This window comes from Melospiza melodia, chromosome 2, assembly GCF_035770615.1.
Source record: "Melospiza melodia melodia isolate bMelMel2 chromosome 2, bMelMel2.pri, whole genome shotgun sequence".
In the NCBI taxonomy this organism is placed as follows: Eukaryota; Metazoa; Chordata; class Aves; order Passeriformes; family Passerellidae; genus Melospiza; species Melospiza melodia.
In genome coordinates, this window is record NC_086195.1 from 15296775 (window position 1) to 15311490 (window position 14716).

Genomic DNA, 14716 nt, shown 5'->3' on the forward strand with positions numbered 1-14716 from the left:
TATCCTGAAAGTGCTCTGCCAGGTAGTGGAATCGAGTACACACAGGAGAGCTTAAACCATGATTACAGGCCTTGCTAAGTTTTATTGATTCAGTTTTATCTCCTTTTTCCTCTGTTTTGAAAACAGCTCTGGTCAGTGAGGATACCAACAGACATTATCTAAGATAGAACAATTCTCAGGCTGCAATAATAGATTTTTGTTTGTGTTGTCTGTCATTTGATGAAAATGGCATATTATTTTAAACTGAGTTAATTTCTGTTGATATTGTGAAAATAAATGAAATAAAGCCCCTAATATTTGAATAAACATGGGATTCACGGTCTAATTTACCATTCAAATGAATTAAGAGGAATTGTGTTTATTTTGTGCTGAAATTTCAATAATTTTTCTGAAAAATTGCGCAAGTAGCCAAGAACAGATACAGTAAAATTTAGTACTCAAAGAGCTAAGACTTAAGTCCTTGTTCTTTTTGAAATGCTGAAATTTTCCCTATCAAATCCAATACAACCAAAGTTTCACTTCAAAATTCATGGAAGTCGAGAGAATCTGCAAAATTCATTGTAACTTCCACTCCTTTTTCAAGACTGGCATAAGAAAACAATGACTGTTTTAAATCTTTCTCCAACTTCTTACTCCCTTCAGGACAAGAAACAGAAGGACTCCCAGAGGAAGCATCATGTGTTTAGGAGTATGAAAAGAAGCAGAGTTGGAGATACCTCAGCTTTGCAGGTGCCACACAACCAAAAACAGAAACCTGAAATTCTGAAATTGTGTTTGGATGTTATTTCACACACTGTATTTATTTCTTTTTAGAAACATGGAATCATGTTTCTAAAGATTTCAAACCTTTGTGTCAAAAAAGAGGTAATATTTTTGAATTAAATAATTAACATATGAAGCCAGTCAGAAACAATGTTTCTCTGCACCTATTTTCTCAGCAACTAAACTTATCTTTTTCTACTAACAAGTAATTTGTTATACCTATGTTATTAGTAGCTTCAAGAAAATTCACATTTAAGGAGTGGGTCCTTGAACTTTGCTAGATTTCCTTACCTGTTCATATCATCTAGATGTTCAGCAGCAAAATAAAAACTTTTGATCTTAGGATGGCAGGCTTTGAATGCACTGTAGAGGAAAAACACAATTAAAGAAATGTAATGGCACAACTCTTTTTTTTTTTTTCTGAAATGTAAGATCACATGGTCACCAAGGAATGAGATGAGTTCATATTTCTGCATGCCCTCAAACAGTATATGAACATACAACTTTTAGGATTGTGCCAGGTTTCACCAAGTGAAGTGCTCTTCAACTACCCTTCTAAATAATCCTTGATTCATATGTGCATAAATAATTTTTCAACCATCACCTGCAGTGTACTGTTAAGGATAGAATTTTATGTATTGGGTAATTTTGCTGATATACACATAGCTATCAATTTTTTCTGAACAGAAAACTGACTAAACAATTAATTCAATACAACAGTAAAATTTTCAGTCCTTGTGATTTCTCACATCCCAATGACTTTGACATTACCTTTAGCTCTAATGATTGCATTTCAAGCAGGAAATTGTGATGTGCTGATTGACTTCTGAAAAGCTGTCATAAATCAACAGTGTCTTCATAAGGTCATCCTAAGCAATGGGCAATTACATCTCATCTTTCCTTTCCACCAAAGTAATCAACATGACTGGGCTGAGAGAATTACTGCATTTCATACATAATATGAAATAAATTACTAGAAAGAGTCTTTTAACTATGTTGGATAAAGATTTATGGTGAAGTACCTGAAGATCCAGCAAATGCATTTGAAATAATGAATAATTTACAGTAGAGAAGAATAATTTTGAGAACAATCTGAAGGTGTCTCTTAACAACAAAAAATGTAACAGTCCTAAAGAAAATAAGGAAAACTGCAAACATGATACATGATGAGCATCATCACCATTTTTCTGAGACATAATAAATTTTATACATATACACATACACATATATATAATGTAATATAATAATTCTCACTCTCTAATCGAGTCTCAGAAAAATGGTGCTTATCACCATTTTTTTATGCTTATCATGCTTGCAATTTTCAGTATACATGTATGTGTGCACACAGATGTACACATATCAGTGTTTTAGAAATCAGGCAAATGAAATCGGTAACAGGAAAGCTACTTCTAGAGAAGATAACATAACACTGAGACTAAACAGATTCCTCTATCACATGACAGCAAACAGTATTATGCAAGTCAAAGCAGATGTACAGTGACATCTGCCAGTTTAGAAAGACATCATCAAGTCACTGAGACTTAAAACTGGACTTCTTAAAACTGTTACAGCATCTGTCATCTGGATTCTTGGAGGGTTTTTCCCTTTATGTGCCACCCAAGCAAAGAATCTTAATAACCACATTTTATGTGCTGCTATTCAACAGACATTAAATCAAGTAAAACCAAACTAAACTATTTCAGCAGGGTGCAATTCTGAAAAATGAGTTGACTTTATGCGGCTGCATCACCAAAAAAGAAACAATGTGGCCCAAGGAGACAGGACAAAAGACTCAAGCTAATGTATCTTTTTTGTTTTTTCTTCACAGTTTTTATCTTCTGCCCTTTGAGACCACTTTGAAGCGTAGAGCTCATCCTAAAGAGAGATATAGATCAACTGATCCAAGGTTGGTGCTTTCTATAGAACTAGAGGTAGTACAAATCATACCATATTGCATTTGAAAATTATGTTTTGGACAAATTTCAGCAATTCCAGTCTCGTTTAAAAATGTACAAATCATTAGAAGGCAAGGCAAAAAAATTTTGAACAATAATGGCTCTAAAAATATCCTTGTGGGAGCATGGGACCTGTCACATTGCTACACATGCTTGAACTTCTCTAAATAATAAATGGATTTCTGCAATAGCACAAACCTGGACAGCCACATAAACAGGTGAGAAGAAATGTTCTTTGAGACTTTAGGTCATATAACAAAAATACAACAAATCACTGTCATCCTCTTTTTTTTATCTGCCCCAGGACTGAAATAATGTCTCAGCAAACTTTGAGATTATGCTAATGGATTTGGAGTTACATTCAATATTGATGCCTGGCCATGAACTTGGGGACTTTCTTATTTGGATGGTCTCTGTATTATGCTTAAAGCTGTTTATTGAGTATAAAGAACACAAAGACTCTCCAACCCTCAACAAACAAATAAAGAAAATAGCAACCCCAAACAGAAAAGAAACAAAGGAAAGTAGAACTAGGAAAATAAAGGGACAGCAGCAGCCAAGCAGCCTTCTTGCTCATAATTAACTTTGGTCTAATCAAGCACTGTGGTTCATGATGAAGTGAAAAAATAGCCTTCTTTGGGCAAGATGGCATTCCAAACAGAAAAAAATAATTTGCTTTTTTCATATGAGCTTATTCTGTGATACAACCTCTTGACAATTGTAACAAAGTCCATTATTTCCCTGTTTTAAAGGAAAACCTTGTCTTATGTTTGCAGTTCATTTATTGTATCATTGCATTATTTTTAAGCATGCTTACTATTTCTTGCGGCATTCACTGGCTCTGTCAATTTTAAATTCAGGTAGACTGATGAATCCTTCTGCTTTTTCATCCTGCAAAGATAGTTCCAGATATTACTGTAGCTAAAGTGTAAGGAAAAAAAAACCAGCCTGTTGAAAACTTGCAAATATTTTCACTTGCCTGCTTCTTACAAAGGAATACTTATGTCTGCTCTGCTCTGGCAAACCTCTCACAGAAGTCCCTGGGACTTCTGCTGAAGTAGAAAGACAGATCCCTTGGTGAAAAATACAGTTTTAAATACTCAGTTTTCTGAAACAATTTCACAGCTGAATCAACATTTGAAAATATACAAAATCACCAAATGTATTCAGTTAATTAGTTACTGTAATTAGTTAATTTTTGGGGAAAATGGACTAATTAGTAAGGAGAAATGCAGCCTGGTCGAAGAAACAGAGAAAAAAAGCAATTTCAATGGGTGTTGTTTATCATTTTATGTATCACAGCTAAGAGGCATGATATCTCTTCAGCTACTTTTATCTCTCTACAAGATTCAGCATATATTTGACCTTTCTCCCCTCTCCTCTGAAGATTTTACAGGGTTTATTTTATCAGCTATGCAATCTCCCTTGACTTTTCACAGTTTGAAAGCATTATTTATATTAAGCTACTCTTACATCAATAACACAGACTTGGTTATTTAACTGCTCATAACTTTGCATGCAAAATTAACACAGGATCATAGAAATGAAACTGGAAAACACACAAACGTATGTGAAGAAATATACATCTTTTCCTAAGAGCTTAAATGGTTATTTACACCACATATGCAGTCCATTTGATTATATGCCTTCCTCAAAATAAGTAAGAGACACAAATCAGCATATAAAACTAGAGCTGAAGTCATTATGTGGAAGGTACAGGATTGTAACTGGTTCTGCATTAGCAGATATTTTAAAATCAAAAAGACACTGTTTAAAATAATCTTGCTATTTCTTTTTTGAATGGTTGCCGAGAGAAACAGAGTTTTGGCAAGAGCAGTGTTTGCTTGTCTGTCCACCTGCTACTGAGGCACCCCCTACCAGCCTTTGACTCTACTGGTGATGACAGACACTGAGCTGAGGAGCTGAGGGCTCAAAAATAACCAAAACTCAGAAAACCTCAGGGAAACTTGGGATGGGGTAGGAGATGGAGGTGCTGAGAGCACTGCACTCCACATGGAAAGTACAGCACAGCTCAGAGCTGCTCCTTGGACCCAGTGCTGACCACTCACTGCACTTGTAGGCATCAATTACTGCCCTGATGAAAACCTTGTAGTAGCCAAGGGAGGGAGAATGGAGAGGAGGGAGTTAGGGTCACTGATCTGAAGCTGGGATCAAGGCACAAATGGAATGAGTCTGAGAAAACAAGCTTTGGAACAACTTGCTCTCTGTTTACTCAGAGAGAAGTTGGGGATTACTTTGAAAAAGTTATGTACAAATGCTTGCTGTGATTAAAAGAACAAGTCGGACAGAGTGCATACAGATGTTAACAATGGTTTTATCTCAGCATATTTACTAATGAGTCTAATAGGATTAAAAATCAAGGTATCATAACCCTGGCAAAAAGCTTTGCAGCTAAAGCTGATATAATAAATGTGTACCAATGCAGAAAATGTTGCATAATCAAAGCTGTACACAATTCAGCTGGGATGCTCCTGTGCTTTTAAGTTCAGCATTTATGAGCACTGAAATCATATCAAAAGCTACAAAGAAGAAACAACAGGAGAACAGAACTGAGAAAACAGAACTATCTTCCTTAATTGCCTAGCAGAGATAAACAAGAAACACCAGGCAGCACAACATTAAAGTTTACACTTCCATGACTAAGCTTGAATGACAGGATTAAGTAATTACCTTTTCACTTTCAAGGGTTTGAGGATAAATTTATTCTAAACTGGTGTCATGAGGACACAGAAAACTGTGTTATTTCTCCATGTAGTAAGAGGTGAATTGGAAGGAACAGATATCTCAAAATCTTCATGGTAATATTGTCAGACAGTTAATATTAATTTCAGTATGATTGTTTGGGTGAATAAAGTTATTAACATATAGAAGCACTGAAAGCACTGTTTTCACACCAAATCCTGACTACAGCACTACACAAAGCATTCATCAAGACCATGAGTACAGGTGTTTACCTCTTCATTGATATACCAATACAGAGATGTATCCTTCAGGACAAACCAGTACTTTTTCCATTTTTGGGAGAAATAACTCTTGGCATCTTTCTTTTTCCAAAGCCAGCCTTCACAGTCCCCCCGACCAAGATCTTTACACGAGATCCGTCTTTTGCTTTTACCAGGAATAGGAGCTGAAAATGACAATAAGGTGATGTGAAAGCATTTGATTTGTCCACTAAATCAACAAGATATCTAGTCAGAAACATATATATATGTTTAAGAAAATTAATTAAAAATTTCAACCTCAAATTGCCATGAAAAATTATTACAAGCATTCTATTTTGACCACAAAGCTTATGCACACCACCGTAATTTAAAGGCCAAACCAAACCAAACCATGTTCAGCATCTCAGAGCTCATATCCTATGGATAAGACAAAAAAAAAAAAAAAAAGGCAACACAGAAAGAGAAGACAGAAGACACTATAGGGAAAAGAAAGGCAAGATATTTAAAAATAAGAAAAATGCTTGTTTGTAATTTTCAACTTATTTCACATTACAATAAAGCGCACAGCATATAAATTCATGTACTTCCCACTCGGTTACCAAATACAACTATTTAAGTACTTCACAGGTGTTCACAAACCTCTCTTTGCAGCTCTTTTTGAAACTAAACAGTTCCTAAGGCCTTTGTACTTCAAAATCAAAGGAGGAAAATTTACTATGATATAAATTACCTGAGAGCGTAGGTAATGAGCAAGTGCTGCAGTGAGGCATTACCTGAACACAGCTGGAAAAACCAACCCTGGCCCCAAAGAGGCTAGAGTCTAAGTATTCAAAAAAAAAAAAGATAAAAGCAGATACATGAAGGTAGAGGAATATTAGGTAACTGAGACATCAGAAATGGACTAATACATTCTCAACATGATCAACTGAATTGAACATTTTATCGGAGCTAACAAGTTAGAGTTCCTCAGCTACTGCAATACCATAAAATTCATCTTGGCAAATCCCTTTGTACCCATGTATGAAAACAAATTTATTTTTTACCTTTGTTCTTCTTTTTACTTTTCTGCTGTAGAGAAGACTGCTGAAATGTCTACAAGAAAATCAAAATGGAAGCAGTGAAATTAGTGTTTATATTCAACCACATACTTATAATAAAAGAAATGCTACGTTAAGTCATATCAGGTAACATCAACCAAGAGACTTCTAGACTAAGAATAAAGGTGATTTTAGTTCACCTGTTCATAAGGTTGTATAGCAAAAGCACACTGTCAAACATCTCAAAACAGATCACCAGTTAAGTTGCCAAACCAACTGTAGTTTCTGCCCAAAATGGTCCCTCTCCTCTTGTTCTGTTAATAAAGAAGGAATATCTCTCTTTGTTTAGTACAGTGATGAAGCTACACAGTCCATGTATTTCTAATGCACTAAATAAAGTATTCTTGACATCTATATGTAAATATACAAAATAACACATTGCCTAATGCAGGTGTGGAAGTATTCATACAACGGTCATTAGATCATCAGACAATTTTCTCAGAACCAGGCCTAGTATTCTGAAAGACATCAGTAAATTCTGCTTAATCACAACTGGAAAAAAGTATCCCAAATAAAAAGTCTGAACTTTATTTTTTCACCAGGTTTTAAAGTGGAAGTATTTCCCTTCAGCTGATCCACTCCCACAAACTCTCCTGACAATGAGACAGGATGGAAATTGCTCCTTTATTTAAGATCTTAGTTTATTAGTAGGATCAATAGGTATTAACACATTTTATAACAATTTCTGTTTAAAAACTGACTCAGATAAACACAGTCCCCATTGAACTAAAAAAATAATAAATCTGTAATGAATCAGCAAAAATTTAAAGATGCGATTTGACTTGTTTTGAACTTCAGTTTTCTAGAAAGGCAGACAAATGTTATCAGTGTTAAAACTAAAAAAAGGTTACCATTAGCGTGTCTGCTTATTAAAACTTTCTATTTCAGCTTGCCAGGAATCAATACAGAAATCAATACTTCTGTGCCACTTGGTAAAAATAAATCTAAGCAAAAGCACTGACAGTTCTGCAAGTCCAAATCCTGTTCCTAGTACTAACACAAATGCTCTCCCTAGTTTACAAGACTAGGTTCAATTCAAAGAGCAGCTTTGGTTTTGCACCTGGCACTCAGTGCTATGGCTTAATTGATGTGATATTGTTTGGTCTTGGAGTTTGCGATCTTGGAGTTCTTTCCCAACCTTAATGACTTTATTCTAATAATGTCTCTCCTCCCTGCTTCCCACACCCTGAGCTCACATGCAGCAGACTCAGCTTCAAAGGGATCTCTTGCCTCACAGCTGAGAGATTTTCATGCAGCAAAAACTAACGTGCCCATGGGGAATAATTACTAGCAAGGCAATAATTAAGGGTAATTAAAAAATTTAACTGACTTGCTAGATGTGCTGATCCCTCAGAGACCATATCTGACAAAACCTACTCCCCTATACTGCTACCTCTGTGGGTCAAAGTAGGCCTCCACTGGGAAGTAAAAAGAGGATCCCACTCGTTCTCATTTCCTGGCTCTTGTCCTTTTTCTTCTGCTACTGGTTACCAATTAAATCAGCACCAGCTCTCAACAAACCAAGACAGCAACACCCATCCCACTTACATCACACAAAATATTTCAACCTGCGAAGGACTAGAAGAGATCTTAATGACCCAGGAATAACAGAGTGGCTGAGCAGAAATGAGTAACTCCCTCTGGAAATCTTACTTAATTCAAAGTGGATGAAAAAATACACAAACATACAAATCCAAAATTTAGCACTTCTCAGTTCACAACTCAGACAATGTCATTCTGTTGTTTGACTTTTCTGCACTATTATTTTCACAGTGTCAAAACAGAAAAGGAAAATCTCTGCTCCATTTTCTCACAAGTAATTCTGAGAGCAGGTGAGAACATATGAAAAGCCTTCTCTTTAGATGTTTTGTCTGTAAATTGATCCTGCAAACCTCAGTTCACACCTCTTAACTTCTGCGTCAGTTTTTGGGAAGAAAGGGTAATGAAGGGGTATCAGTTTTTAACAGGAAAAAAGCATGTAATTTACATGTCTAACCATTTTTCCATACATTATGTTATATTGCAAAATAGAAAGGTTTTATTAAATTCAGCTATTATTCTAAATTAGTTCATTGAATGAAATAATAATTAAGGGCAAATTCAACAACTGAGAGAAGTTCCTAGGAATAATTTCCACTGCAGGGATTTTAACTAACACTTTGGATTATTTTACATAGACTTCAGACTTCAAGTTAGTTGATCCTTTGCAAAAAACAGCACCATCTTTTTTCTTAACTCAGAAAATGTATATGTAATATACATTACATATACAATTACATATGTAATATACATTACATGTATATTACATATGTAATATACATTACATATACAATTACATATATAATTACATATGTAATATGTAATTAGAGAACAACAACAACAAAAACAAAAAAGTGAGCATGAAATCTAAAAATGCTTCTTTTATTGCTTTGTAAGGAACTCACTGAATGCAATCTACAGCCTTACCAGTTGTAAGTGCTGTTTTCTCAGTGGTGTCAGGAGGTCATATCCTTCCTCCTGACCAGAGCAAGGCTTGCTTTGAAGCCAACACTGGATCCATCTCCAGCCTTGATAAACTATCTCCAAAGAGGTACTTTCCAGAGCTTCTTTAAGCAACCTGTTCTAATGCTGGCCACTATGATGTTTCCTCTTTTACAGCTTAATTCTGTGATGTGGTAAATACAGAAATAATGTAACTATGACTTCTAAATGCCACGAACCCTAAAACCATGGATTTACACCAAGAAATTCAGCTGTACTAATGCAAACTTGCTGTAAGACACTGTTTAATCACTTGCCCACAAAGCCAGATTCAATGTATGCTCACTGCATTTTGATTCTGATACACCTTGGGCTTTGAGTAACTGCTTTCATAAACATCTTGTCCCAGTTTCCAAGAATCCATCTCTTCTACTAATTCTGAGAGCAAGCACAAAATGAAATAGAAAGTAGCATTCCATATTAAAGAAATTTATTATTAACTCAAAATAATGAGTAAAATGGAAACAAGACGGACACTGAAAAGATTAAATGGATGAGTACCTTAAGATAAATGGAAATTGGCACTCCTGAAGAAAATGTGAAACGCTTTAATAATATTCTGAATTATAAGCTTTCAAATCATCCAAAACACAACTAGAAAAACTTTACATTACCCAAAAGCAAGGTATCACTTGATGTTTAACATTCATCAAAACCCCTTTGAATACACTGAGACTCACTGACTTTTTTAGACACAATGATTTTCTCTCCTGTAATATGTGATCTTTGAGCTTCTTCTATTTAATAAAGCCCCTGGACAAGTGCATCTCTAAGGAGAATATCAAAGAAACATTTAATGTATATATAAGCCTGCCTTTCCTATTAGCAGCCTCAAAGGACATGTATTTTAAGAGGAATAAAAGACCATTTATTAAAGGGTTTTTTCTGTTTCTGGTTTGGTGTTTTGGTTTTTGGGTGAGGATTTTTGGTTGTTTTTTGTCTGTTTGGTTTTTCTTACCAATGTTCTAGCATGCCTCTAGCCCTATTTTTCTGAGGTCTTAGCTTGAACCAGAGCCAATGGAGATTTAATTGTGCAGGGAGGAGCCACAACAGTCCCACTCTTCCTGCAACTGTTCATTACCAGACTTGCTGTGTGGGTTATATTTACTCTAACAGTCTTCAAAATGATTGACAGAGTTCCGAAAGGCCAGCAGACTGCACACCTGTAAGGAGCAACCTGCCCCAGGGCAAAGCCTTTTAGGATTATAACACAGCAATGCAGCTACACTGGAAAAAACTTGCAGGTGGAGGCTCATACCAATCAAGGAGATCACCACTGGCCTGTAATTGTAGTTGTTTTTTAGCAAGAAAATAATCCCACACAGGTGCTCTAATCAATACTCTGCATGCACACAGTAACATATCAGCATCTTGGTACGTGTAACACATTTTCAAGAAATGAGACTTTCATGTTTCTGTCTCATTCTCAGAGTTATTCAGGTTTCTCTTCTGGGAGAAAGTATTTATTATTGGTTAGTCCTGTGACTGCTCTGCATTTGCTCAGAAGAGAAAAAAAGATGGAAAGTTAGTCATTAATGTTCAGAAGGGAAACCAGATGGAAAGTTAGTCATTAATGTTCAGAAGCCTGAAAATGTAACTTATTTACTAGTAATTTCAGAGCTCTCTATTTGGAAAAATGAATTTAAATGAAAGTGTGAAATTATTTAAGTTTCAATGAATTTATTTGCTTCATGCCAAATAGGAAACTTAATAAAATGGTCTTTCAGTACTAATATTAAATTGGAATGAAACTGCTATCAGAAGAGGAGACTGATATAACTGTTATGATGAAAGTTAGAAAACTTATATTCCAGTTGATAGCTCAAATAAAAGTAGAATACAGATTGGTTATCAAAATGATAAATTTGAGAAGATTAGTTATTTTGACAAACTTCAAGAGTCTGAGGAAGATGTCTGAAGATTTGAGGTTAAGCTGTTCCTTAGACTTCTCTAAGACCTAAATTACAGAACATTACATCCATGCCCAAAACATAAATATATTCTAATAGTTATAAAAACTTCTTCATGGTTACAGAATGTGTAGGTCTACCAAAAAAAGAGCACAATTGAAGATTCTCTGAAGGAACAGACTGACCACAGCAACTAGTACTACATTGGACAGCACCTAAAATTCTCATTCAAGGGCTTTTTTGTTTCTCCACTATTCTGAGATTTTTCACTCACTCATTTAAAAAAAGCTGGAAGAGAGAACCAGGTTATGGAAAAAAATAATATCCAATCCTTCTACCCAAATGTGGGCTCAGTCTGAGTGAAAGGGAAAATGGCACATATCTATAGCTTTATTTAGAGCTCGGGTCAAATCCAATTTTTCTCAAGCTGCAAGTTTAGACACCAAGGAACTGTTTACAGGCAGGCACTTCCCCTCTGTCACTGTAAGACAGCTTTCTCTAGTTTCAGCAGGATAGCTTGCAACACATCTGATTACTGGAACTTTCTGCTACAGATGGAAAAGCCAGGATCTGGGAAAAAAATGAAAGCTGGTTCTGCAAATCATATCATTGATCTCTCACTTTGAGAGATCGTTCTCAATGCTTTGAGAACACAGGCAATGTTCTATTTTCACTGTTTTGATATACCACATACACATTTCTCTGCATTTGGTGTGTTGTGATCCAAAATTTTCAGAGCCAAAAAAAGACTGAAAAGGGGGAAAATGCAAACCTATTTAGATACAACACCACACTTTATATCAGTATTAACATCTCATGCTTAAGGGTACTCACAACACAGGATTTTGCCAAAATCTTTTCTGTTTACCACCTTGTTTAGTCTCCATTAAGAGCCTATAGCACACAGTACTAATTATTTTTATGGATATTTTTGGAAAATAAAGATATGATGAGGTAAGACCTCTGTCAGATTAGAAAGTTTGAAACCCCCTGCCAATCAGCAGCAGATATTCCTTCTTGCATTTTGTTAATGTCCACAAAAAGAAAGAAACAGCACGTGTGTGCCTCAAGAGCTTTTTACTGCATAAAAAACATAGGCTGATATTTTGAAGCTGCCAAATTTTATATATTCCTCTGAGGTGAGCAATGGCTATATGAGCTGTGCAGGATGGTCTCCTTATCACATAATCTACAAGGGTTGATAACATCTAAGATGTCTATTCTTTTCATGCAACTGCCCCTATGTCAGCTTATCCAAGACAAATAGGCTAGCTGAGGGCAGAACTATGATTGTCTGAAATGTGATAGCAAGCACAGCTTTTCTTATTCATTCTCCCACTTCTAAATGTTTCCTTATCATTTGGGGGGGGATGATCTGTGGCAAATACTACAGTAGCTGGATACAACTCAGCAGTTACAGAAGGTAGTGCAAGTATTTTGTCAGAAGTTGTTAGCATAATGAATGCAAAAATAAAATGATTTTTTAAATCTTTAGGCTATTTGGAAAAAATAATATACAGTGGTGCTGCTTTCCACCACTAGGGAAAGACTCGCCTTCTTAGCCATTAAGCCACAGGACTCTGAAATATTGAAATACCAAAGCAGCAAAACTCCTGGACAACATTAACTTTAAATGAGAGTTCTCATATTCCCCCAGTCTTTCTGACTGACATAACAAGGACTGCAGCAGTGTCACAGCTGCTGGAAACAAATGAGAATAAACAGTTAAACTAGACCAGTGCTGCTCATTAGGATAATTTATTCTGTGGTCATTCTTCTGCTCTACATCTACTTTGAAACATGCAATTTTGGTACCTCCCACACTACTTTTTATTGACAGTAAGAAATCTAGGAGGGAAAGGGAGGATTCAAAAACTCTATGTATCCTTTAATGGCATAAGTCCAAGATGCATCAGTTGCCCCATCACTCTGCGTTTCAAGTGTATCCATTTAAGAAGGAAAATAGAAACTAAACTATTACCTGTCACAGAACAGTATTTAACCCTTTATTTGGATTTCTACTCCCCATCAGTTCCCAATTTAACCTCTTACTGAAGAGAATGGACCAGTCAGAAAAACCACAAAACAACTGAGGCAGGAAATCAGCCCTGGAGATCATTTTATCCAGCCTTGTTGCTCAAAGCAGACTCCAGCAGAGAAGGCTGTTCAGGGCTGTGGCCAGTTGTGTTTTCAGTGTCTCCAAGATGGAGACTCCACAAACTCCATGGGCAACCTGCTCCAGTTAAACCATCTTCACAGTAAAAGTATCTTTTTCTTATGTTTATATGGAATTTCCTGGATTTCAATTTTTGTCCATAGCCTTTGGTCCTTTTCACAGTGTGTCTGAGACAAGTCACCCCAAAGACCCCATGGATACTTGTGCCTTGCTGCTACGCCCCTCCAGCAGATACCAAACTTTGCAATTTCCTCCACAAAAAATCTTGGTTTGCTTAGAAAATTTCTATGTTATTCACAGGGAAGGCAGGTTTTCCTTGTATGCTTATCTAAACATTAAAACAGCAAGATGATCCAAACAGATTTCAGAAACTTATTCTTGATGTACTATTGGATTCGAGAGGTGGTCTGTAGCACAACATGGACCTTTTCAGAAGAAAAAAACTGCTGTAAAACAAAGTCACCCCTTGGGCATTAACAACATCTTCCACTAAGCCCGTGGTCCTTGCAGAGGAAAAATCATTAGCCTAGAATAAAAGTCTCATGCCCCCTTACAACACCTTGGTGATTGCTTATGGTGACAAGCACAAACACGTCCTTCTGCAGGAGGAGGGAGCAACACTTCTGATTGTGCCCCTCAGCATGATCTCTTTCATACTCTGTGTGACAGAAAAAGTGCAGAGGATGTAGGTGGTCTGAGAAAACAGATTTCTGCTTTAAGGAAGATACACTATCGCAAGTTATTCTCTGTTAGCACTTGGACATAATATCCTTTGGGGAAAGAAACAGAAAACTCCCTCTGGCTTTCAAAAGAGGGGAAGTTTTCAGGGGGAAAAGAAGGAAAGAATTTCTGTACATCAGGAATTACATATTCTGTTAAAATTCATACCAAATACTTCCATTGCCATTATGAATTAAGGCAGAAAAAGAACAGTTCATTGCAGGATAAAGGTCTCATTACTTGCTGGAATTCAGTAAGGTTTCCTCTAAGCATAAGATGAAGCAGAACTTTGCAGAAGGTGGGGAAAGATAACACTAGGTCTTTTTAATTCTGAGCTGGCCAGAGTGATTTTATGGGTACAAACCAGCTTACAAGAAATTTTACACATCACTCTAAAGCCAGAATTCTGTAGTGTTGGAAATGCTATCTACTTGGGTTTATCTGAAAGCAAAGGGATATACTTGAGAAGTGGACAAAAAGCAGTTATTGCTTTATGAAAAATACCAGGCTGCTTTTTCCTGCACAGCACAGTGGCAGAGATGGATTGGCTGACTCAGGGATCAGGCACTAAGCAACAAGCACTTCTCTCCAG

General features: G+C 36.2%; 1 protein-coding gene across 7 annotated transcripts in view; it reads right to left on the reverse strand.

The window, feature by feature from the left end:
- The window catches only part of CNKSR2 (connector enhancer of kinase suppressor of Ras 2), a 206348-nt gene that overhangs the window by 51045 nt on the left and 140587 nt on the right, over positions 1 to 14716 (reverse strand). For all 7 annotated transcript variants that reach the window (XM_063182554.1, XM_063182551.1, XM_063182546.1 and 4 more), the window contains 4 exons: positions 6724 to 6772; positions 5693 to 5865; positions 3535 to 3608; positions 1054 to 1125 (listed from right to left, as the gene is read on the reverse strand). In XM_063182554.1, the coding sequence (XP_063038624.1) occupies positions 1054 to 1125; positions 3535 to 3608; positions 5693 to 5865; positions 6724 to 6772 (368 nt within the window). The remainder of the gene's footprint in view (positions 1 to 1053; positions 1126 to 3534; positions 3609 to 5692; positions 5866 to 6723; positions 6773 to 14716) is intronic.